We start from the raw sequence: 27,389 nt of genomic DNA, 5'->3' as shown, positions 1-27,389 counted from the left end.
CCTTGATCTTTGGGTTCTGGTTGGACTGAGCAATGAAAGGCATGAGCCAAAGATTGGTAGACAGGATGGGAGTGAGGTCCAGGTTTTCCTCTGCTTCCATGTGGTCAAAAAATGTTGACTATTTCACTCTACTAAAAGTCACAGTGCTGTCTAATAGCTCACTCGATACAGACATCCTCAATTTCTCATAGCCAGTCCTTCTCCTTGCCACTTTAGGACAGTGGTAGTAATGCTGCTCACTGCTACGGGTCCTGGGTACCATAAAATTCCATACCGGGTTTCCTAAATCTTGTCCATACATTCAGAAGTAGAAAATTTATTAAACTATCATTTAATTTCCCAGTTTATGTATGCCATCCATTCCTGCTGGTACTGTGGATGATACATTTGCCATCAAACACAGAGTAAACTGAAAGTTCCCTACAGTGGTCTACAAGGATGTACGTTATTGTAACCTTGGACTTCATTTTCTATTCTCTCACATGCTTCTTATACTCTAACCACAGGACTCCTCTTTTTTCTTTCCTTTTCTTTCCATATATATATATATATATATATGCACCTTTTACAGTTGCTATTAAGTCTGTTCACTCTTCCACCTTACTTTGGCCTTCATACAAAAGCCATCAAGCCATCTTCTCCTTAGGGTTTTCTATGAATACTGTTTAAAATTGAAAATCTCCTCCCAACACTTCCTATCCCATGTTTCTGCTTAATCTGAATTAATCTGAATCTGTGGAATTTATCACAATATAATGTGCTCTGGATTTTTCTTATTTATTGTCTGTCTCCTGCCACTGGAGTGTAAGCTTAAGAAGAGGAAGCAATTTGATCTTTCTTATTCATTGAAATGCTTTGAGTATTTACAGTGGCCGTGGGCACAGAGTAGATGCTTAATTAATGTTGTTGAATGAGTGAATAAACAACAACAACACAAACCCAAAAGAAATGTTATGGGCGATTTGATAAGAGCGAAAATATTTTCTGGTGATGGTATCAGAAAAATGGAATTTGGATTGTACCTTGAGAGTGGACATGTGAGATGACTGAAGAGTTTTCCCAGACAGTAACAACCTGGATAAGGTTACACTGATGGAAAAGTATTCAAAAAGCAGTAAGTCTTTTAGTTGTGTTGTGTGTTATGTGCGTATGGAATCAGAAAAGGTAAGTTGCTGAAGATAAGCTGAGGCCAGAGAATGGAGTGCCCCCAGTGCAGGGTGAAACAAACTGGGACAAATTTTATCTTGTAGCAAATTAGATGTGACAAGGTGATTGAGACGTCAAATGTCACAGTCAGAGTTGTATCCTAGAAAGAAGGATTTGGTGATAGTGTACACAGGTTAGGAGAGGGGAGACTAATGACATTCAAATAAACTAAAAAGCCAGTATGAGAGGTGATGAGCCCTAAACCACAGCAGTGGCAAGGAGTATGGGGAGGAGAGCTGTAACATAGATTGTGAGAGTATCTTGACCCAGAGAGGAGAAGAATATATTTTTTAGGGCGCTCAGAAGAACTGATCCCTCAATTACCAGCTGACCTTGAATCAGCACAGCTCTTTATTTCATTTTTCCGATATTTCATTAAACAATAGGTTTAATGTTTTTTTCTGCTTGAATTCATTAGCCAGAAATACTCTATGATACACTGTAAGTAGAGAGTGTTTATCACAGCTTAGTGCTCTGTCATTTTGAACCTGTTTAATAGCAACATCACAAACAGAACATCTGCCGATGAGCATGGTAGTGATCCCAGCCGCAGCTGTTATTGCAGATAGAGTGTAGCAGGGGTGGGAGTCCTTAGTGCAAGAGTGGCAGCCAGGCCAGGCGTGGCACAGCTGGGGCTCTTACCACCCCTACCAGGGCATGGGTCATCTGTCTGTCAGCAATACCAAGGGCCAAATTTTAGTGGTGCTGGATGTGGTGTTGGGAGCCCCAGGATTCCAATATTGGGATGCACTTTATACAGTGATGAATAAAAGCCTAAAATGGTGCCTTTTCTATAATACTGCATCTATAATGGAGGAGAAATAGAAGAAAGACAGAGGCAAAGCTCTATCGCTTTGTTTCCAATGATAGTGTGCATGATAATTAACTTAAAGAAACATTAATGGAAAACTGTTATGTTCTTGTCATCATCCTAAGTGCTCAAATTAGAGATTCAATTTATAGCATTAACCCATGGGAGCTTACAGTACATCAGGTGAAAGAGAGATATAGAAATTTATAATTCAATAACAGAAGTGTGATGCATAATAAAAGTATAAAAGAAGGAGCATTCAATTCCGCCTGAGAAAGTTTGATAGTGCTTACATGGAAGGGAAGAAGAGTGGGCATTCCACGCAGAAGTAATGTTAACCAAGGCACACGGAGCATAAAACTACATGGCATGTTCAGGTAATAGTGTTTAGTGTATATGTAGTTTAAATTCATAGATTTCTTGGGGAGAAGAAAAGAGAAAAGCAATTGTCTCAGGATGAGTGAGGAGGAGAAATCTCTGAGATTTGTTTTCACTTTGTACAACTTAACTAGCATTGGGCACTTGTGGAGAATCCAATTTCTTAGACATCTGACTTTGGATTACTTGGAGAGAACCATGGTTGTGCCCTGAAACGCATAGGAAAGTCTTGCTTTGTTATTACTATACTGACTTTTAGAATACTGGGGATAGAAAGACACAGAGTGATCCTTGAATTGTATTGATAGGGAGAATATTGCACAGTTAGTGCTTTGCTCCAGGTCTCATAGCAGAGGGGGAAAAATAGAATTATAGTTTTGGATTAGAACTCAGATCTCCTAATTCCTGAGATGTTGCTGTTTCTATACTGTGTAGTTTTAGCTCCCTTTATTAATTTTTTTTGGCATCATAAAATACATGGACATATATCTCAATAGGAAGGTTGCTTGAGGTTTGCATGAGTTAAAAATAAGGGCATGAAGCTATTAGGAAGACAAAAGATAGTATTTCTTCAATCTAATTTACAAAATAGTGACCTTGTGACTTAAGATTAAAGCTTTTTTTAAGAAATTGGAGGCACCAGAGTTGAACTATGAGCAGGCTCCTGGTAAACTCATTGTATTATCTCACAGACACTATTCCTAGACGGTAATGGACAGCAGATAAGGGAGAAGAGAAGTTGTCTGTTTAGCTTTGCAAGTGAGAAATGCAATACAGGAACTAGGTCTAAACAGACAAAAGCATTCTTTATGACTCTTTGGAAAGAGCCCTTTCACCTTTCAAATATTCTTACAAATATCACTAGACCTTGGATGCTGATGTGTGTGATATGGGTGGAGGAGAGGGGATTATTTAAGCATTACTCAGTGAATCAAATAAGCATAGAACTACAATATCCTACCGACTTGCTAGTCCAATCACATCCATTTTAAAGACTCAGAGGTCTGAGATACAGAGGATAAATGCTTTGATTATTTATATATAATTATTTCAGTTCAGAGCGAAGATGAGAACCTGGATTACTCCAGAGAAAGCCATTACCTCCTCATCTTTCCTCTTGCAGTGGCTGCTTTTTGGAATAAATAGTCACTTTCAATCTCTTTACAAGTGAGGCCAGAATAAAACTTGTTTCAATACTCAACCCCCAGACCAAGAATATGGCTAACCAGCCCCAGAATAGAATGAAGGGAAGGGGAAGGAGGGAGGAGGACTTAGAGAGAGAGAGAGAGAGAGAGAGAGAGAGAGAGAGAGAGAGGTGAGGGAGAAAGAAAGGGAAAAGTAAGAGAGGAGGCAGACAGGGGGAAAACAGAGACAGAGATAACCAGAACTAAGATGACATAATTCTTCCCCATTCCACATCTTCCACCAGGAAGAAGAAACGTTCTAGCCAGGACAAGACAGTTAGCTCTCGTTTGCCTTGTGGCACCTCTACAGTTAGGTAGCTTACCATGTTAGGGATGAAATTAAGAAACCTGAGGACCAGTCACTTCCCTTTTCTGGACTTCAATTTATTCAACTAAAAAATAAGTGGTGGTCTATGTTATAGTGCTGGCCCTAAAATATGCCCACAGATTTTTTGATACTCCTTTTTTCAAGAGGTAGAACTGAATTCCATTCCTCTTGAATTTGCAAGGAACTTAAGAACTCATTTCTAACCAATAGAATATTACAGAAATGATGCTGTGTCACTTTGGAGACTAGGTCATAGAAGGCACTGTGGTTTCCTCCTTGCTCTCTCTCTCTCTTTGGGATCTCTTGCTCTGGGGTAAGCCAATGATGCGTCATTAGGATACTCAACCAACCTTATGGAGAGGTTCATATTAAACCTCAGGCTTCCTACCAACACTCATGTGTTTGCATTTGGAGATGGGTCTTCTAGCCCTGGTCAAGTTTTCAGATGGAGATAGCCCTGATCAACAGTTTGACAGCAACCTCGTGAGGAGCTCTGAGTAAGAAACACCCGGCTAAATCACTCCCAAATTCCTGACCGAAACCCACAGAAAATGTGAGATAATCAATATTTGTTGTTTTATTTTTATTTTTTTTTAAGCTTTATTTTCGAGAGAGAGACAGAGACAGAGACAGAGTTCAAGCAGGGGAGGAGCAGAGAGAAAGAGAGACACACACAGAATCGGAAGCAGGCTCCAGGCTCTGAGCTATCAGCACAGAGCCCAATGCGGGGCTCCAACTCCTGAACCATGAGTTCATGAGCTGAGCTGAAGTTGGATGCTCAACCGACCGAGTTACCCAGGCACCCCAATATTTGTTGTTTTAAGCTGCTAAAAGGTAATTGGTTATATGGCAGCACACAAAAAAATGCAACTTTTTTTAACTTTTTACTTTTTCAGAGTCTGATTTTTTTTTTGTAGTCTTCAACACTTAGAGCCATACAAAATTGTATTGTTTATTCTTTCATTTTTAGATATGAAAGATTACAGTTCAACTATCTGGTCTGGAAAGTACCACAGTATTCAGCAGGTTAAGAACTTTCTCTTGAGCCTCTTCCTTTTCCCCAACTTTCTTTTATAGAATAGTAATAATAATAATAATAATAATAATAATAATACCACTCCAAGGATGTAATTTATAGATGTTAGAGGTTCACATTTACTATATAATTTTACCCTTACGTCAATCTACTGAGGTGGATATACTATGCTCCTATAATATATGAGGAAATTGAAAACTTGAGAGCAAAAGTGTCTGAAAGGCACACAGTAAATAGGAGAACTGGCACTCCAGTTCAGATCTCCTGATTCCGCTATATCCAAGGCTCTTATTTATAAAAATAAACATTCAACTTTCCTCCCTAAACCCTGACACTAACTCCACATTTTAGCTGTCCATCTGGTATTTGGGAATTGTTACTGATCTCCGTTCCCTTTTACATTGCAGTCCTGAGGTTTGTAAATTAGTGAATAGGTTCACTTATTCTCCCTTTTATCCTTTGGTTCTTCTTAGCAGTCATTTAATTGTCTTTGCCAACAGCCAAGTTGTTATACCTTGAACACATTGTCCTATTGTAGATGAACGATGATATGGATGTAATGAATACTAGGGTTCCAGCCTTTGGTTAATTGCAGTTGTTTAATGGGGCACCTGGGTGGCTCAGTCAGTTAGGTGTCTGACTTTGCTCAGTTAAGTGTCATGATCTTGAAGTCTGCGTTCGAGCCCCGCGATGGGCTCTGTGCTGACAGCTCAGAGCATGGGGCCTGCTTCGGATTCTGTGTCTCCCTCTTTCTGCCCCTCCCACACTCACGCTGTCTCTCTCTGCCTCTCAAAAATGAATAAACGTTAAACAATTAAAAAATAAATTGCAGTTGATTAAACTACATTGATTATTTTCCATAATTTTAACTACATTTTGTTTTTCTCATATTTTATGTAATTTCATAACAAGATATGAAAATAAAGGTCTCAAACCTCAGTATTTGGCAAGGAAACTTAAGTTTTACTGTAAGAAAAATATGCATTGTCTAAAAGATCGGGATTTGCTTTTACCTTTCTTTTTGTCCAAATTTATGTTATTACTAATTTTTCACTGAAACATTTGCAGACATTAAAAAGGTACTTAATGTATACTTTATAGGAGTATACATCTAACTCATTTTGGGAGATTTAATAGTCTGAGGTAGGCCCCAAATATGTGCAATTTAAAAAAAAATGCTTATTTATTTATTTTGAAAGAGAGAAAGAGCATGCATGCATAGGCAGGGGGAGGGAGGCAGAGAGAGAGGAAGAGAGAGAATCCTAAACTGACTCCCCACTCAGCGTGGAACCAGATGCTGGGCTGCATCTAATGACCAGGAGATCACAGCCTAAGTAGATATCAAGAATCAGATGCCCAACTGACTGAGCCCCTCTGCAATTCTTTAAAAGAACTACTTGCCTGAGGTGTTTTGAAACATTGAATTATAAATTAACTGCAAGCATGTACCATAGTTTTTGACAAAAGTAACAAGTTGTTATGTATGGCTTTGTGTCTTAAATGAAAAATAAATACATATCAGCTTTGATCTTACTTTTTTTTCAATAAAGCATAGAATATTAAAATTCCTGTCACCTAGAGTAGGATAAAAATAACTCATGAGGCACCTGGGTGGCTCAGTCAGTTAAACATCTGACTCTTGATTTTGGCTTAGGTCATGATCTCGCAGTTTGTGAGTTCCGGTCCACTTTTCTACAGACAGTGTGGAGCCTGCTTGGAATGCTCTCTCTTTCCCTCCCCCTGTCCCTCTCCTGCTTTTGCTCTCTCTCTCTCTCTCAATAAATAAACAAACAAACACACAAAAACCTTAAAAAAATAGCTCATGTTCTGAGTTCAGAGTTGGAATCTTCCTGCTTTCTTTCTATGAGGCCATTTCAAAGAGCCATTTTTTTCTACTTAAATATTTAAGTGTTTTGTATTATCCGGGAGAAAACCTTTGTCAATTATTCTCTAAAGAATTTTGAGTACGTCCATAATCTCCTCACTATACTAAGCAATCAAACTTTTTCTTTGTTCAGCATTGTAACTTATTAGTATGGATTTAGGCTCCTTAAGCACAAAGAGAGATTTCTTCATGACCAAATGATACTGCACAACATTAGAGAAGTCGTAAAAATTCAAATCTTTAATACAAAGAATCCAAATCATAGAGAGAGCAGATGCATAGATGGCGGCCAACTTCATAATACCCACAACAACGTTTATCTCTTCCTTCATCTGAGCTCTAGCATGTTCAGTTTGAATTCCCCATTTAGCTCTTCAGATAAATAGATCAAGGGAGACTTTCTAATGACTGTGTTACATGCTCTGCTGTGTTCTAAATGTCTTCAATCCTTCTGAGACTCCCTGGATATTCAAAAATGAAATGGCTCGTTGGCAGATGGTTTGAGCATCACATTCTTAGAAAACTACCTAAAGCCACTGAATGGAAAGTAACCAAATACAGAAACTTGCCAATTTTTAAGAATCCTTTTCCTTAATCAGAAGCTGTAATCATTATTATGCATTCCTTCTGTAACTTTCCTTAGGGAAAATTATGGACAAGGCGTATTCATTTTCGTATACTCTTTTTTCACAACTACCTGACCTGACACCTTGGCAAGCTGAGGTGGGGTGTTGGCAGGAAAGTCCTCCCATTCCTTCATTATCAAGGTATTTAACATAACTCCGTATGTAGTTCTCTTGCCTCTTCAGGCAATCTCAATATCTCATTCTTAGGCTAAGACAGTGCTTTGTGTTCACCAAGTTCCATTTCATTTTTCTCTTCCCAGGAACCCAGGAAGAATGCATTTTCCAGCCTTCTCTATGACTGGATCAGCACTCACAGCTAGTTTTGGCCAGTGGATTGTAAGTGAGAGTAATAAGTGTCATATTTAGAAGTTCAGAACAGCAGGAAGCCACACATTTCAGATGGCAGAACTACAGAAATGTAAGCCCGTATCTGGACATATAGCATAAAGACAAAATGACTCTTGTGATATAAAGCTACTGAAATGTTGGAGTTCTTTGTTAGCACAATGTAGCTTATCTGAATCTGATTAATACATGTGATGATTACAGCAATCCTACCAGATTCCAGATGTCAGTGTTTGATGTTTCATATATTAGAAATACACTGCACTAACTGCTCCTCTATTTAATTGTCTTCTTGTGCCAAGGCAACTCCAAGGGCTAAACATGCCCTATATTTTCATCTATTGCCTGCAAACACCTTGTTTAAAGGATGATTTGTAGTCTTCCTTGGCTGGAGAAAATCAGAGCCTACAAGGGTAAAAGAGGAGTTAAAGAGAGATACAAATTAATGGTTCTTAGACTTTTTGTGCATTAGAATCACCTGGAAAGTTTATTTCAAGTGCAAATCTGCCCCACTCTCGAGATCCTAATTTAGTTAATCTTGGATGGGTCAAGAAATATGCATTTTCATGCATGAACCCCAAATGGTTCCAATATGGATGCATCAAGGAACACACTTTAAGAAGTACTGGACCAGACTCTCATAAAGCTTTTCTCCTCTTATAACCTGAGTAATAAAATAAAAACTATGGAAAGGGTTTGAAAGAACTCTCATAGGTAGTAGTTGATAGTTGACCCATGGAATACCTGAATTATCAAGGGCACAATATTAAAACATAGACCTCTAGACAATGCCCAGGACCCAATAAATCAACTCTTCTAAGGGAGGGGCCCATCCTGGGATGTTCATCTTAAGATGCCCCCCAAATGATCTTTATACACACAGAAGTTTGAAATCATTGCCATAGGGACTGATTACCATTCTGCACTCTTATATCTTTATACCCAGGTCAATTTATTATTGATATCTTTTTCATGCACTTTAGTTTACCAGTCACTTCAAATTTTCAAACTAGAAGTGTACGCATTATCACTAGGATTCTTATTAGTTATAAGAAATGATAATTGGAACTCACAGTGTAAATCACAGCTGCTAAAAGATTAAATTTGTTTTTCAAGGTATAAGGTGGATACATTTTATTTTCCATTAAGACAAATACAAATAATTTATTTTGAGAGAAAAATTATAACCTGATCATAGAGTCTAGAAGACACAAAAAAATGATTCTATTTTTTAAATTCTTAAACAAATGTTAAAATAGAAAAAAATGAAATTCTATAAAATCATAATATGACAAGGCCAGATGACACATCAGACACTTGATATGACATTTAATTAGCTTTTTGTGGCTTTACATTAACTGACTTGTTGATTTGAATGTATAATGGTCCATATTAAATAGTTAACAATTAGAAGTACTTCCACATGAATATTATAGGAAAAGTTCCAGAATTGGCACTAGATCAGGTGTCAGAAGCCTAGATTAGAGGCCTAACCATATTGCTAATTGGCTGAGTGTCATTAGGAAAGTCACTTATCCTAAATAATCTGTGCCTGCTCTGTACTGCTTTTGTGCATTTTGGGAGAGAAAAAAAAAAAAAGAAGGAAGAAAGATAAGAAAAGAAAAGTGATGCATGTGAAATCAATTTGTAAACCATAACCCATTATGCAAATGTAAGTTTCTGCAACCATGAGCATGATTCCATTATGGGTATAGTACTGGCCAACACTTATCAAGCACTTATAATATGCCAGGCACTGTGCTATGCACTTACATGCATTATATCATTTAATGCCCACAAAACCCAGTGAGGTTAATAATATGATCTCCATTTTACTAAGTAGGAGATTGAGGCCCATAGAGCCCATGGTCAAACAGATAATTAGGAGAGAAGCAATACACACATTCATCTCTACTTGACTTAAAACTCCTGCTCCTAAATAGGCAATATTGCTATGTAAATGATATACATTTAACTTGCAATCATATCATGTCAATTATGAATATGCATGACCCACAAGGAAATTTTCTTATCATTTGCCTCATTGAAGTATTTGACACCGAATATTATACTCAAGTATGGCATGTTGGGTCAGAGGCTAATAACATAACCTCTTAGCCTTTCTTCATACGGTAAAAGTATGGTCCATTATCTTTCTGACCCTTGTATAGCTAATGCCAAAAGCTATGACTTTATACTGCTTGCATTGTCTTTATATTGTTAATGGAAATTGATACTCACCAGAGCTAACTTTGCTTTTGAGAACACAATTATGTAGCTACTCATTCATAAGAAATCATGTTTAATTTCCATGTCTTTGCCATTCATCCTTTATTTTTTTTCACTAAAAAAATAATTCATAAATAACAAAAGTAATTTCTCAAATTTTGTGAAGATATTTTGTATTTGGGACATTTGAGCTAATAAGGAATAAGATTATGGGTAAAAGCATTCTCTCCCTTTTTAGGATTTGGAGCAACTTACATTACCCCACCACCACCTTTTAACACATTGGAAGATAAACTGCTGTCTTCCAAGTGAAGATCCTTGAACATCCATCAAGGATGGATTAATCTCCTTTAAGAAGAAATGAATATAGAATATGGACTGTGCTCAATCATTTTCTGTTGGATATTCAGGTAGGTAGGATGGCCTGTCATTTCTTAATTCCAAGTTCCACGATGAGTCACATTTCCTCTGGGGAGTCCTTATTCCCATATCTTTTCTTTCAACAGGAAAAAGGATCTAATAGTTTGTTAGAACAGAGAAGGGATTTTCTGCTTTTCTCTCCAAGTGCAGTAGTGGAATAAACATCTGGCTTCTTTTCCATCCCTCACTATTAGTGACTGAGAAAGGCTGACACTCATTGGGTCATAGCTCACAAGCAGCCAGCATTAATGTATTGAAGGTGACTGCTCATGTCTGGTGTGGTCGTTTGCTCTTTTCACTCAGCTCCTGTTCAGGGTAGCAGATTGTGTTTCTGGTTGTCTTACAGTTAAAGTCACCAGACAGGGAGCCTCTATTCTCCCACCAGAGTGGATGGAAGGAACTATTTTCCAGCTTTTTCTCCTCTGATGGAGTGTTAAGTCAGACCACTGTTTTGAATCCTTATTTTGAGGATTCAGGTGTTTTTGATTTTGGGACAGAAAAGAAGTCTCCCATTATGTCCTTAGGGCCAGCCTGTGTTCTCCAGTCTTACTATTGCCAGGGACACTTGAATCCCCATTCAGATATATACTCTTTGGATGAATACTTTAGTTCTGAAATTACAAACTAGTGGCCCTTAGGCTGAATACATGTTCATGCATTTTGATTGGTTCTTTCTTTCTTTCTTTCTTTCTTTCTTTCTTTCTTTCGCCATCCCATAATTGGGAGACTACTTACAAATATTAATTTTTAGATTCTTTTGAAAAATTCAACAATCCGCCAACAGTGGGGCTGAGTGACAAATATTGTGATGGAGCTGAGTAGACGTTGCTCCTTTTTTAAGAAATACTCTTCAGTTACCCACCGGCCCAATCATCTCTATTATCTCCCTCACTGGGAGATCAAATGTCATGTGCCTTTTATGATTGTGTCAAAATGTTTCAACTAAAGGAATATGTATCTATACCTATGTCTCTATAAACATGAGTCTTAGATGGACAGCATATGTATTATGTTTATATCTGGTCCTTTTTTCCTTTTTTCTTACTTTCTGATTCCTGTAGGCACTTGAATTGACTATCTCTTCTCAGAAACTTGAATGAGAAGGGATTCATATACCAAATGCTACAATAAATCCCTAACAATCTGAATCTTTCAGCTGTCAGTTCTAAAAATAATGAGATTTTGTGTAAACTTCCATTTCATTTGGAACATTTTCTCACTCGCTTTCTGTCCTTTCCCAGATTTCCTCTCATACACATGAGAAAGCAGCTAAAGAGGCACCTCAGACTTTCCTAGTACCTAAACCAAGCCTAGGTTTCCTAAAGTGGAATACTCTTCTGGTATGAATTCAAAAGCCATAAAAAGAAGAGGGGAGAGAGACAGGTAAAAACTTGTTAGTACAAATTAAATCACATAAAAATAGAACTTTATTGACGCTAACAACTTTAGGCAGTTTAGAGAGCACTAGTTTACAATGACAGAACACCATGTATCCCTGTGTGAGCGTGTTTGGTTCTTCCAGGGAAAATGTGCTATAGGTTTTCTGTAGAGCTGAGTCTTACAGCTTCCACCTGAACCAACTCATGTCCACAATGCTCCCTTGGGATATGCATACCCTGTAAGTGTCGTTACCCAAGTACACCTGACTGACTCATAACGTGAGGTGGATCGACAAACTCAGAGGAAACACACTTAAATTCTTTGCTCAGTTTGAAACTATTGGGCAAGATAGAGGATCAGACTCTAGGCAAGTTTTACATACTGACCTTCTAGGGCCCAAGAAGAGTGTGCTCTTCTGAGGCCATTAGAGAGGTAATAATTCTGGATTCAGGTCCTCAGGTCTTTTGTCTCCTAGAAATAAATAGTTTTTAAAAATCAATAAAGGGGACACAGTCTGGTAGTCCACTAGATGATAAAAATGTCAGTTATTCCCATAGGTTCATGACACAAAGAGGGCTGGTATGGATAGCAGCCACCACCCACCATACGGTAATTATAGGATATAAAAGTCATTGTTATTGGATAAATCCGTGAAATGGTGAAGAGCAAGGGCTGAGATCTGGGGAGCAGGGGGTTCCAATCTGGTGCCATTTTGTATCCATTGAGTTTCTGATTCTTGGGGAACAGGCTTACACAGGTGTGTCTCCCACTGGGGCTGGGTATGAATCTCTGCCCGGCTCTTGCTCCTGAGGTGACTCTCTCCTTCACAGTAGGTGACACAGCAGCGACAGGCCGCAGAGGGCTTCCCTCTGTGCTTGGACATTGTATCTGGGGCTGAAGAGGTGCCTGCAGCCCTCCCTGAGCCCTGGAGTTCTGGGGGCTCTTTCAAACGACTTCTCCTCCTTTGAACATGGTCCAGACTGATGTCAGACTGAGAAGAACAGCTTTCGTTCCAGCCAGAGCTGGCACTCAGACTTCTCAGGGGAAGAGCCAACCGCAAGGCCTTCCAGAATTTAGAGCCAGAGTGTTTGGACTTTTCTCCCTTCCAGCTCACAAAAGACACGGATTCCTTCAGCTGCAGGATGCTTGGGTGTGGATGCTCAAGGGGGCGGTACTCAACCACAATGAGCTTGGTGGAAATGGAGTTCTGGCACATGATACCCAGTTTAAACTCCAGCATGCTGATACTTTTTTCTGTCACATAGTCTGGGCTCAGGACAACAATCATCCTTCGGCTTCTCTGAATGAAGTCAAAAACTGCTTCCACTGTATCTATAGGAAAATGGAAAGATAGGACAATGCCTAGTGAAAACTTATATAAACTGGAGTTCATCATTGTCCATCCTACAAAGGAAAGGCAATAAATAAACACTCAGGAACATAGGTTCTCAGTGTTAAATAATCTGCCCAGCAAATGAATCTTCTACATTACTCATATCAATGATTGCTAAGTTCCTGCTACCTTCAGGGATGAGAAAATTTACCACCTCTAAAAGCAGCTAATTTCAGCTATTTGTAAATTATTTTTTTAAAAAATATTCTTCCCTGCCACTTTTATCTGGTAGTCTTAGATCTAATACCTTCAAATCTCTAAAAATCTCACTGCTTGGGGTGCCCGGGTAGCTCAGTCGGTTAAACGTCCAACTTCGCTCAGGTCATGATCTCACAGCTCGTCAGTTCGAGCCCCGCATCAGGCTCTGTGCTAGCAGTTCAGAGCCTGTAGCCTGCTTCAGATTTTTGTGTCTCCGTCTCTCTCTGCCCCTCTCCAACTCCCTCTCTCTCTCTCTCTCTCAAAAATAAATAAATATTAAAAAAATAAAAATAAAAAAATAAAAATCTCATTTTATTTTTTTCTCATCTTTAGATTTAGATCAGCTTCAGAAGTTTTATCTTATCCCCTGTAAGACATGATTTCAAGTCTCTTTCCCCACTTTTATCCTGTTCCTCTGAATAATATTCAGTTCATATACGTGTTTCCTGAGAATAGTACCTGGAAGAGGACTGAACATAAGGTGTCAGACTTAGTCTTATCAGCAAAGAGCAATAGGGAATTGCCATCTCCTAAAATCCACACAGTTATATCTCTTGGTTCTTAAAATTTTTGGACACAGCATCAGACAGTTCATAGTATTGACCTGGTTATCAAACAAAATTCCCTTCCTTTTTGCATGTATATGTATGAAGAATTGGACTAAAAATCAATTAAAGGAGCAACAACATATACAATGGGTGGGAATCAATCAAAGACTTCTGATAATGGATTAACTTCTAATAGTTACTGTGGTGGGTTTGGACAGATTCCAATGGAAAATTCCCGAGATAAATGTAGTGCTTAACTCATTATGAGATTTAAGGGCTTAAACAATGTGATTTCCTGAAGGAAAGGATTTCCAAATGTGTAAATCACAGCCACTGATGATTCTGAAAACAAGTGCTATATAGACAGAGCATGAGGTTGGGGACCTCCCCTTTTGGGGCCAGAGATGAAAGAGGGATGGAGAGACTTTCTAGCCTGTGATGACTAGCTGAAAGTTTGCAGTAAATTTGATCATTACAGTTTGACATGGAATGAAGGAGCTGTGCTCCTTACCAGCTTAGTTCTTTCCAATGAGTAAATTTAACATGAACCTGAAGGGTAATTGAAAGAGACATGTGTTCAATTTTCAAGACCTTTTAACTAGTTTTATCAAGAGTGCAAAGTAGTTTTAGAGAATTTTTATTTTGATCTTAAAAGATAAGTCTAAATTTTCACTTATCTTCAAAGCCTGTGTGTGTGTGTGTGTGTGCGCGCGTGCGTGTGTGTGTGTGTGTGTGTCTTTTGGAAACTCCTTTATCCCAGCCCTACTCAGAATCTGTGTAGCTGCCTTTCATAAACCTGAGAATGTAAAAGTAGAAAATCTGCTTCTCTTATCTCATGAGAAATACGATATAACCTTAAGACAACGTGGATAGATAATCAACCAAAATGAACTTTGTGTACTCAAATTGTGTGTGTGCGCATGTGTACATTGTGTGTTTCACTTCAAAATAGTCCTATTAGGAAAATGTTCTGTCCAATGGGGATACCACTGTTGAAAATAAAATGCTGTCCTAGATCCTGTAAGGAAAGATTCTAGCTTTTTATCTTTTTTTTTTTTTTTAATTATTGGTACCTCATCCTGAAAATGCAAAATTTGCATTTGAGATAGGGCAATGCTAAAGAAACAAATACGGTGGAATGTCTGGTGGAATTCTAGACATTGAAGAATGGATGTAAGATGCTTATCAGATGGGGGTTGGGCTATTCCTAGGGGCCTTCAGGCAGTACTTTGAAGAAAGTTGCCTCCTTTATGACTTATTTTAATGTCTTCCATATTGTTAAAACTGCAGTTGAGGATGTGAATTGTTACTATTTTTTAATGCTGCATATTACATGGAGAGGGAGTCATAAGTTGTTTATTCTGTTTGGCTCAAACAGTGGGGTATGGCTATAGGCTGATGAGACCAGATTTCTTGTGTAGTGCTAAATTAATTTTGAGGTCACATTTTCTGATCTAGAATTCATCAATACTGTAGAATATCCAGCCTTTAAAAGTCACAATCTCCCTGCAATTCACCTAGAAGAAAACCAGGACTATAATTTTGTTCTTTGCCTAGATTATTGGTGTATGCAAGGGCAGCAAACTTCTCTCTCTCTTTCTTAAAATATGAAGTGTAGAAAAAAAAAATGGAGTGGGGGCGCCTGGGTGACTCAGTCAGTTAAGAGTCTGACTTCGGCTTATGTCATGATCTTGCTGTCTGTGAGTTTGAGCCCTGCGTTGGCTCTGTGTTGACAGCTCAGAGCCTGGAGCCTGTTTCGGATTCTGTCTCCCTCTCTCTCTTTGCCCCTCCCCTGCTTATGCACGCGCTCTCTCTCTCTCTCCCTGTCTCTCTCTCTCTCTCTCAAAAATAAATAAACATTGAAACAAATTGCAATAAAAAAAGTGGGGTGAGGTGAGCCACCTAATTGGGAAGATGAATCTGAATCCAAAAATACTTGTTTCTCCATTTATCTGTTTTTATCTTAATATATTTAAATCTGAGTTCATCCATCTATAAATGCATATAATAAGAGCAAGCTTACAGGGTTAAAAATACCTATGTGTAAATATCTACATGTGGTAGACATTTGAATTAATCACTTTGGTTAAATTGTTATTCACTGTCTAGTGAATGTGATATTAAACTAATGTATGGACTAATGTTAATTGATTTTGAATCAATTCTTTAAAAAAATTTTTTTTACATTTATTTATTTTTGCTAAACAGAGAGAGAGAGAGAGAGCGCGCGCGCGCGCGTGCACAAGTGGGGGAGGGGCAGAGATAGAAGGAGACACAGAATCCAAAGCAGGCTCCAAGCTGACTGTCAGCACAGACCCCGATGCGGGGCTTGAGCCCACAAACCGCAAGATCATGACCTGAGCTGAAGTTGGACGCTTAACCGACTGAGCGACCCAGGCGCCCCTAATTTGAATCAATTCTTCATGGTAACTTTAATATGTGGATTTATAAATAAATAATAAATTTTAAAACTTCTATTTACTTTAAAATAAACAGTGAATAAAAAAAACTATTGAAATAATCTAGCCTATTGCTCTCTCTCTCTCTCTCTCTACCGCTCTGCTATTCTTCCTCCATCTCCACACACACACACACACACACACACCTGGTATACTAGAATTCATTTTACTTAAGTTTTATTTACATGTAAAAACAATGTTGATATAAAGTTCTCATTTTTTTCTCAGATTTCTCTCAGAGAAATTTAACTAATGTAACTTCTAAAATTTCTTTTTATGTGTATCATGAATCCTTCTTATTCTCATTTCTTATGACCAAACATGAAAATAAAGACATAAAACACATGCACAAAATAAAATTCAAAGGTGAAAATAAATGGTTTATTTTTAAAAGAAACAAATTTACAAATCAAATGGAAAATGGAAAATACAAAAGTTTATGAATAAAATAAAGAAGATAAGATAATCTTAAAATATTAAAACCTATGGAAAGAAGTGGATAATTAGCAAGTGGAATGATGCTTTTGTTTCCCAATACAATGGATTTTTTTTATTAGAATCCTAGGGAATCATCTAAGTTACAATACAGAAGATAATTAAATAAATTTTATATGATTGTGTAATTAGACATTTTATATGTCATGGTTCTTTGTTAACTTGGGTGCAGATCTTTGTATCATATATCTAAAACCATTAAGGTTTTTTGAAACAGTGAAGCAAAAATTGTATTTCCTCATCTCCCCCAAAAATTTTGTATGGGGTATCTTCGGGGACATAAACAAAACAAAAACTATAAAACACAATTTTCTAAGAATGAGACATATCATTTAGATTTGAGATGCTTTTGATTTTTGCATTTGATAAAGTTTAATATCAAAGACCAGTATATAAATATGAAAAAGAATATCAAGAAGTTTCTAGGGGTACCCAAAAGCACTTGGGATAAATATTGAATCCGAAAGTGCAGAAAGAATGCAGCGTTGGCAAGAGAATGGCCACCGGTGAGGGGACTGTCCTCCATTACCTAAAACTCATGCAATTGACATTCAAAGCTTGTCTAGTGTCAGCTCTCTCCTGGTCTTGGGGGTGAAGGTTAACAGGAGGAGTAATTGTGGTTTGTAATAAAGAAAAGCATTAATAGGCAAAAAAGATCCAAGGATGGCTCTATACCATAGTTTTATAGTCAAGAATTCATGAAGTTTTTGTTTTCTTCAATTAAAAATAATACCTTCACTATAGAGAAATTATTTGTTATGTACTTTAGTGCTGCAGAAGGGCACTTAAACATAGGATATAGTTTTAGAATTGGTTATCAACATTCATAACACTGGGATAAGGGTTCCCTTAAATTATGGATTGTGGTGTTTCATAGGATACTCATGCTTTTCTATAGGTATTTTATTTTCCTTTTCTTTATTACCCAATAGGCCAAGTAGAGATTTATCTCCCCAATAGCTGAATGCTGAGATTACCACAGCCTAGTCTCTAAGTGTGTGTATGTACTTATGACAAAGTAGATGATCAGTTAATTCCAGAAGCCTGGTCACTGCCTAGCAGTGACCATAGAAGCTCTGTGCCTAACAGATTCCACTGCACCCATACCAAATGTAGCAGCAGTAAGTTATTTATACTAATTTAGGGAAGGCAATAACTAACAACAACTACTACTCTGTGAGCTATGAATTTACAAATGATGTACAGAAAACCATGACACAAAAGCACTACAGTAAAAACATAATTTAAAAACTGGACAAGAGTTCCAGTGGTTTGTAATATTGTGTCAATAGCTATTTAAAGTCACATGCTTGTATACACATGTGTGTGCATATATACACATATATATACATACGTATACACACACATATACATACATATATACACATATATAATCCATGTGTATATATATATATACACAATGTAGATATACATACATTTATAACTCATGTGTTTGTGCATATATGTGTGTGTGTGTGTGTGTGTGTGTGTATGTGTGTGTGTGTATTCACCACTCTGTAAACTCTGGACTTAGTTTTCACTTTCCAAGTCCTAATAACAGTACAATTTTATTTAAAACAAAAAAACAAGTTTCATGGAAGACACTGACTTGTTTAGCATGAATGTATTAACTGTACTAGTGAATAAAATATCGAAAATACTGGGTGGTCCAGTTAATTCTCTTAGAATATTAATGTTAAAAGCAACTCTCAAGATCACTGAGTCTAACTTCCACATTTTACAATGGGAGACAGAAGCGAGTGAGGAGAAATCACTTTCCTAATATTCACATTTAGCAAGGCTGAGATTAAAAGACAAATTGCTGAACACCCTGTTCTGTGCTTTTCTCACAAGCCAGCAAATGTCCTAAAAGCATTTTGCTGTTATTTCACTCTCTATTAGCACCATTAGAAGAAGCTTCCTGTCAGACTAAGCCAAGGGTGGGGCCACCTGCAAACTCTAAGTGGTTGATAGGAGGTACCATAGGCAGGGGAGATGGAGTGACAAATATGGGTCGACCTACAGATATCCAGGAGTTTACTGAAATAAAAAACAAAAAAAACGTATGGTATATTTTTCAAGTTGACAAATAGGACATCAATGACCTGAGAAGGAGGACCCAAGGGATGTAGTAGAAACCACAGGCGAGCCCTTTAAAATCATCATAAGGAACACTTTCAGTTACGCTGCTGTTCTGTATAGTCCTAAAGGGGTGCCCGTCTGGCCTTGAGGGCACGCTGGACAACACAATGAGCCGAAGAGCTCCTTGTCCTCAGCTAAAACAAATGTGGGCCTTCATTCTCTTTTTAACTGATGAGTAAAAATGAAAAGTACTTGGAAACTCGCAATGACCTTGTTAACAGCTGAGTTATCTTTAAGTGGTCTTGAAATCCACAGCCAAAGGCTGCTCCACAACGTTAAGGTGATAAAACATGAGTGAGAAAGGGAATGGAGACGTGGAACAGGGACGGAGGAGGCAGAGAGGGGAAATTCGCATCAACTAAGTCTTTGCCTGCAAAGAACATAGTGCCATCAGACACTGGGGACGGACTGGCGGCACTACCATTCTAAACCTTAGTATTGCCTGAGGAAGCACCACGACCAGTCATAGTCACCCTGAATTTATCCCTCCGGGGAGGCTTGGACAGAATTGTTTCTGTCTGTGAAACAATACGTTGGGAACAAAGAAAGGGGACTCTCTTCCTTCCTGGAGTGCCCTTGGTTCTTTTTACCCATTTTGTTATTGTCCCTTTCATACATTTTTCAAGGATGCATAGGAGAGACCCTGCTCGCCACTTCTAGACCACCTGGAGCTTTTCTTCACTGGCATGGCCACCTGCAGCTGCTTCCAGAACCTGCCCTGTGGATACTTGGATTTCTCCCCTTTCCATTTAATGACCGTGAGCACCGTCTTAGCCCTCTTCAGCTCTTTCACCTTCGTCTCCTTCACCGCTTTGTACTGTACTAAAATGACGTTGATGTTGCCCCGAGAGGCCATGTTTTCTAGGCCAGCCTTGAGCTCCAGGAGGGCTTGGGTTCCCTGGAGCACGTAGTTGGGGCTTAGGACAACCAGGAGGCGTCTGCTTTTCTGAATGAAGCTCAAGGTCTCATCTGTGACAACTGAGAAAGAAAACACCATGGGGATTAGTGTTGGCCAAGAATTCCCCAAAAGCCTGGGGCTTGGGGAGCAAGTGTAGGGATCTTGGGGTAACAGCCTGGGAGTTGAGGTGAAACTTTTACCAAGAACATTCGCAACAACTTAATCCTTAGATCCACTCTGTCCAATAAATGCCACACTCCTCCAAGGTACTGAAAACGATATGCACATATTCCTCCCCAAAAAAGAATTCTTAACAGGCATGAAGCCAAGCATACTTCTGTGACCTTGGTCTTCAAAAGCTTTATGAGAAATAGATGAATTGTACAGAAATCGATTTCTTCAAACCATGTGGCATGCTGCAGCCCAGTCAAATCAGCTCCTGAGCCCTTTCTCCCCAACGATACCCCATGTGGCTTCTCTCTAATGCCAGTGGGTGTTTGAAAAGATAATCATCATAGACAAAGTCATGGAAATTCATTTCTCACCAACACAGGAAAGCAAGAGTAGGAACGTTCATTTTCTGAAAGTCCCTCTTTGTTGCCAGACTCCTGCCTGACTCAGACTGGTCTATGTCCTTAGAATAGGAACTTTAAAAAGTCTAGCTAACTGAATGGCATTTTGGCTGGCATCACATTCTCAGCTCAGCCTTCTATTCTGCTCACTGCTCTGGAGTCTAAATTAGTCCCTGGATCTTTCTCCTTAAACTCCTATCATTACTATGAAACCGTGTGTTTCAGCAGCTGCTAGCTAATGTGTCTGCCTTCACTAGCAGGCAAATACTTTCTTCAGGTCAGAAAAGAAGAAGAGGAAACAGGGAAAATGGAAATTCAGTGTAATTCTATTCTGTTATCAAGGGCTCTGATTAGTTCCTGTCACTAAATTCTTGGGAATAATCCATCTCCTCAAGGCTGCTTATCTAGGATTGTATAATCCTTTACCTGGAGTTTAAATAGGAGCCAAGTCCAGGGAATACACGAGTGTTGTGGGAAGCTATTTCATGGCTTACGATACTCCCCTAAGTAGTCATTTTGCCCCTTCACCTTCAACAGGTACAGAGGCCAAGGGGAAAGACCTGCAATTAAAATTCCATGTGCAGTCTGGAGGAGAATTGAGGAATAAGTAATTATGTACTTGAGGCAGTATTGCTGGAGGCAGGCCATGTATACTCATGGAAAGAGACCCAGAGGCAAAGAGGAAGAAGAGTGGCAGAGAGGATGTGGCTCACAAGGACCCACCATCAAAGCAAGATGCAAGAGTAACTATGTGGAATTTGAATCCTTCAAAGGATTGTCAACCCCTACTGGCGGGCCATTGTTATACTGTATACCTTTATATAACTTTTCACCAAGTGATCAATATTTGTTGAATGGCAGAATGAATGAATAAATGGATGAATAAGTGATTTAGGACTTTAAGTCTTAAAATGAGTGGAATTTGTTTAGCTGTTCAGTCAAGTCATCATTTCCTGGCAAAATGATCCTGAGAGACACATCTGCTGCAGAACACAAGCATGATGGACTTCTAGGTGATGACAGGAGATAAAGTAAGTGGTCTGGCTAATGCAAGATGAGCGTAAACATTTAAGTCTACTTTATATCTCCATTATCTATATAATAGTTTCAAAAACATCTCAAATGGCTAACATAAACAGGATTTTAGGGGAGGAAAATCAGTTTGTTGTACTGAAGATCAGACACATTACATGCATTGCAACAGTACAAAGTTTAACGGAGGGTTTAGGAATGCTATTATGTATTTATTAAAACAGACTCAAATGGACTGTCACTTTGTATGTTACTGGGTGGATCTGAAAATTAGAGATGTACTTTTCCTTGAAAGCATTCAGCAATTCAAATTTCTTTTTTTTTTAAACTACTAGAATATACTGGCCTTTGTAAAATTTTAAACTACATCTCAAATGTATAAGCTGATAGAAAGGTAGAAACAGACCTAAGAAAAAGGGGAATATGAATAGCATTGGCTTGCTAGAAAGCAAAAGTGAAGAAAAGGAAATTAGCAAATACCACAGAGAAAATATTCTGATTATTATGAGTGAGTACTATAAAGAGAGATTTCGTGCACTCTTTTCACAAACTCATTGTTAGTAAAATCAAGTACACCTCAGCCTTTGTAAAAATGTTGTTTAAACTCAGTGTTTGTAAAAACAAAAAACAAAAAACAAAAAAAAACATTCTAGGGAAACTAATGCAGATTTGCTTAAACCTTCTACATATCTAAACGTGTGTAAGCAGAGCATTTAAAACTGAGGTATTTAATAGAGTTCTAATCCACTGTGCCTCCACACTTTTCTGACACTGAGTTCTTAAAACTTACAAGAGGAACTATTTTACAACCATAAATGGCACTTGAATAATCTACAACTCACAATGTAATTTTATTCCTAAAGAAGTCTCTATTACATCAAACAATTGGATGTTAAATATCCGAAGATGCCAACATAGAGCTCTGCCATGACTCTCACACCTGACCCCAAACTAAGGGTTCCCTTTGCCATTCAGAGGGTGGCATCACTTGTACTCATGTGAGATACCTACTTCCCCCAGGCAGACTGTCACGGTCAAAGATGCACAGCTTGTATCCAAATTCATTCTCTAAAACTCCACGGAGGGTCAGTAACACAAACTCTTCTTCCTCAGCATTCCTTGCATAAGATACATAAATATCATACTCTTTCCCATCTGGCAAAAGGAAGAAAGATCGAATATAAATTAGAAGAGTTTCTCAGTAGTATTGCATTTTTTTTCTTAAATCAAACTTTTGCATACTAGACATTTTTCCTTTTTTTTTTTTACTGTATGAATTATCTGACAGATTTCATGTGATTTCCCACCTGTGACAGGTCTCCAGGCAAAATGACTATTTTAAGGTGTAATTACAAATTTTGTCTGATGTGTATACTACTCTCATATCACTAAGTTTAGTTTTTATAGTGGAGAATAAATGAGATTTGGCTCATTTGACAATGAATTAACACAATCAGGAGGCAAATAGTCAATCATAGACACTGGCAATGAATACCATACAGAAAATTTACAGTTCCTGTCCTAGTTTGTCACTCACTGATATATTAGAATTATAAATTGAGCAAAACTTTCAGAAAGTGTCTAAATTATTTATACATGAAAATAACCACAATTAAAAATATACTTCGATTTGGTGCACCTGGGTGGCTCAGTTGGTTAAACATCCGACTCTTGATCTCGGCTCAGGTCATGATCTCATAGTTTGTGAGTTCAAGCCCCTCTGTCAGCACAGAGCCCGCTTGGAATTCTCTCTCAACCTCTCTCTCTCTCTCTCTCTCATTGCCCTCTCCTCCCCACCTCAAAAATAAATAAACATTTGAAATATATATATATATATATATATATATATATATATATTTAGATTCAATAAACCCATCTTTCCCAAAGTTGCCTGATTATAAACATCACCTCTCAGTAAAAATACAGGTTCTGTGTCTCTTCCACAAACCTACTGAATGAAAATCTTTATGGGATGAGTCTAAGAATCAGTATGTTTCATTGTTCCATGCCTGTCACCAGGCAAATGTGCACTAGTGCAGTGCTTCTAAGACTTTAATGTGCACCTGAATCATCCGGGAATATTGTTAAAATGTAGATCCTGACTCAGAATAGGGGTTAGCTTAATAGCCTCCTTTTATCAAGCTCCCATGTGATGCTGATGTTGCTGGTGCATGGACCACTTTTAAGTACAAAGAGTGGACCTACACTGTCCAGTTACAGGAGACACAGCTACACGTAGCTATCGGACGCTTGAAATGCAACTGGTCTGAACTGGGATATGCTGTAAATTTAAAACACAACACATGCCAAATTTTGACATTTTGACCACACACAAAAAAAATAAGATTAAAAGATCACCATCAGCTTTTAAATATTAATTATATGCTAAAATAATAGTATTTTGAGTATATTGGGTTAAATAAGGTATATTATTAAAATAATTTTCACTTTCTTTTTACTTTTCCTACTGTGACCACTAGAAAATATTAAATTACATATGTGGCTTGCATTATATTTCTATTTGGACAGGCTAACCTAGACTAAACACATATTGAGCCAAGGAAGCAAAATAATATACATTAGAAAGATTTTCAATAGTAAGGGCCGAAACAAAAGATAGATTAAATCTCCCAGTTATTCTAGCTTTTATCAAGTCAACATGCTTTCTGAAAAGGACATTTGAAGGAATTTACATCAAACGTTCATTACTCACCTAAAATGGTTTCATCTGTTCCAAAATGAGCCCGGTAAAATAAGACCATCTCCAGCCAGTAAACATGGTAAACAACAATGAGGATCACTACCAGCAGCACTGTGGCTCCAAAACCACATGCTAATTCCACTGTGTATCTTGGAGCTATCAATGGAGGGAACAACAGAGAAACAATTGATTTTTACGTGGTGATCACGCTGGCCTGTCATCCTGCAAATAGTTGGGTAAGCTAAGCAGCTGAGCCATGCTCCTGACTTGTATGTGTGAACAAGCAGAGATAACGTGATAGGGATTAAGCACTAGGTTTTAATGCCAGACTGTGTCATAGTTCTCTTTTTGTTTCCAGCACCTGACACAGGCGTTCTTAACCATTAGGTGACTTGAGGGGACTTTGATGTTACATAAATTAATACACATTAATGGCATATAAAGGGTATATTGTATTCATTTTAGCATTGGGCAGGATTTAGAAGGTCATGTCATTCAGTGCACAATCTGATAAGTGAATCTCCTTAAAAATATTTTTGAAAAGTGTGATTCCATCTTCCATTTGTCCATTTTGGGGATGGACTCCTTATTACTACCTAGACAAGACTGTGAAACTGATAGAATTTTAATTGCTGGAGGAGCAGTTGGATTGAGTGAAAATCTTAATGTGTTTCCATTAGTCTTAATTCCATTTTCTTTTCAGTGCCATTTGGAAGAAATTTAATTACCTTTCCTATAAATTCAGAAAAAAGCCTCAAAAATCTTATTTTCACTGGGCAGAAACAGAGGAATCTACCAAATGCTAAGTATGCTTGGCTTTGAAAGTATCTCTCAGGTTTATAGTTCTAGGATACACATTCTGAAGATTAACTTGTAATATCCAGGCATGGACAGATTCCCACCTAATCTGTTTACTTTTATATGATAGGCATTTTAGCAGTTTCTTTGGAATTATCAGAAATAGAATAAGATGATTCCTGACTTCCTAGAAACTAGATACGTATTAATTCAGCCCTGTAAACAAGGTCTGTTATGACGAAACCACCAGCCACTCGTCTCATTTACCATGGCCTGTTCTTCAAAAACATCAGGAAGATTTAGCTCTATGTCTTTGCTCATGCTGGGACTTCTGACGAGAATAATCCTTTCTCTTTCTTTAGTTTTCAAGCCCATGCTCCAATGTCATTATTTCGTATAGGCTTTCCTAGAATAAAACTCGTCTTGCACCTGACATCTGCCTGGCAGAAATTTCAACTCTTCTCAATGTTTATAATTGTATTAGAGCATTTGTGTTATATTTTAATTTGTCTACAAGCTTGCTTCTCTACTCTCTCTTGCTTCCCACTATACTTTTGTTGTCTTCTAGGTAAAGAGTATGTCTTCTTCATCCATCCTATCCCTAGAACACAGAGGATCTCAATGAACGTTTCCTGATATAACACCATATACTTCTGGGATATTTAAAAGAAATCTAGTCCTCCAATATCAGCAACTTCATTTGGTTGCCTTATTAGCTTGTGATAATGAAGCCTAAGTGTTTGAAGAGGGAATAGAATAGTTGGATCTGAAACACAAGTGGCTTAAATTGTGTATTAGTTGACTTGACAATTACTTATTACCATCTATTATTTGCCAGATGCTGTTTGGGACACGATGGTGGATAAGACCAAAAGGATTTCTGCCTTCTTAGAGTTAACATTCTAATGCAAGGAAATAAATAATAAGACAACTAATGTTAGGTAGTGATCAGTGCTATAAAGGAAATAAACTAGGGTAATGTGACAGAGGTGACTGAGAGGCTGGGCTGGGCAGGAGAGGTATATCAGGTCAGGTAGTGAGAAAAGGCTTCTTTGATCGCCTGAACATTGTGTTAAGTGCTTGCCAAGGTGAGGCACAGAGGAATTTTGTTCAAAGCTGGGACTGTTATCCAGGCTCCCTGATTCCAAAGTCCAGAGATCTTTGGAGATCTCTGCCATGAAGTTTAATTATTGATCATATACTAGTGGAAAAGTCCCTTTTAAAACAGGTATCTATCCTACTGGGGCAATGGTAAGCAGCCTGGAGCTGAGCCTGAAGTGCTCTAATTAAAGGGCAGATCTTAGAGTTTTAAGTTCATTATCCTAAACTCGGGATGCTTATCCTATCTCAGAGATAGTATGGAACTCCGCAGTGCAGAATTATTACCAGTTATTCTTGTTCTCATTCCATGAATAATGATGTTTAAAATAAGAAAACTCCATCATCAAATGTCAAAAGCTATGTCAGTGCAGTTGTTGAGAATTTGCTAAGATCAATTTGGGTAGCTGGCATGAAAATTGCTGTGTCCTTGGTATTTCTGAGCACACGTTATGTTAACAGCACACTGGGGTAATTCCCATTGTCATCTTCATTATTTGCTCAGTTATTCTTGCTCCTCTGGCTGGACATTTTGTAATTGTGAAAAAAAAGAGGTCAGTGAATGCACTTACCTGAAATGGATTAAGAAATATATATATATATGTATATCAATAGATATCTTGCCTAATGATCAAGAGGTCAATTACCTTCATGAATTTCCCTCTGCCACATTTATTTTACTACTGCTTCTTTTCTTTCTTTTATTTTTTGTGGGGATTTTTAATTTGGTTTTGGGTCATTGAATTACATGTGTCATATTTATAGATCGCATTTTGTGGGGCCATATTGATGATATCAAGAAATTCCTCATGCTATTTAACTAATTGAACTCTTAAGATAAATAATCCACAGGGCTGAATTTCTAAATAGCTTAAACCACATGCAGGAAAAGTTCTAAAAAGCTTTCCTATAAAGCTTTGCTGGCTTGCAGGGAAAGGGTGACCCTCAGCCCACATTTTCTGTCTGCCCCAGCTGGACCTCTGATGTTTTGGCATAAAGATTTTACTGTGATGCAATCCCAGACAAAAGGGTTCCCAATCAGGAAAGAGTGATGCAATTTGACCAAACTGGACTTCTAAACCGCGTCTCTCTTTGATCTCACTTATAATTGATTTAGGATATTGCCAAATTTAGCCACTTGCTCTGCTGTTACTCCCTGAATCAGAATTCCCTCCACTCCTTTTGTAGTTCTACAGTAATAACAGGTTCCAAAGCTCACATTTCCAG

General features: G+C 38.0%; 1 protein-coding gene across 2 annotated transcripts in view; it reads right to left on the bottom strand.

Moving 5' to 3' along the window:
- Window positions 1-16,785: 16,785 nt before the first annotated feature.
- The window catches only part of IL1RAP (interleukin 1 receptor accessory protein), a 127,128-nt gene continuing 116,524 nt past the window's right edge, over window positions 16,786-27,389 (bottom strand). For both annotated transcript variants that reach the window (XM_047876380.1, XM_047876381.1), the window contains exons 9-11: window positions 24,279-24,422; window positions 22,577-22,720; window positions 16,786-20,041 (exon numbers count right to left, since the gene is read on the bottom strand). In XM_047876380.1, the coding sequence (XP_047732336.1) occupies window positions 19,674-20,041; window positions 22,577-22,720; window positions 24,279-24,422 (656 nt within the window). In that variant the 3' untranslated portion in view covers window positions 16,786-19,673. The remainder of the gene's footprint in view (window positions 20,042-22,576; window positions 22,721-24,278; window positions 24,423-27,389) is intronic.

Source organism: Prionailurus viverrinus, chromosome C2 (assembly GCF_022837055.1).
Source record: "Prionailurus viverrinus isolate Anna chromosome C2, UM_Priviv_1.0, whole genome shotgun sequence".
Classification (NCBI taxonomy): domain Eukaryota; kingdom Metazoa; phylum Chordata; class Mammalia; order Carnivora; family Felidae; genus Prionailurus; species Prionailurus viverrinus.
The sequence above is the reverse complement of the archived record's forward strand: the minus strand, read 5'-3'. Positions and strand labels throughout refer to the sequence as shown.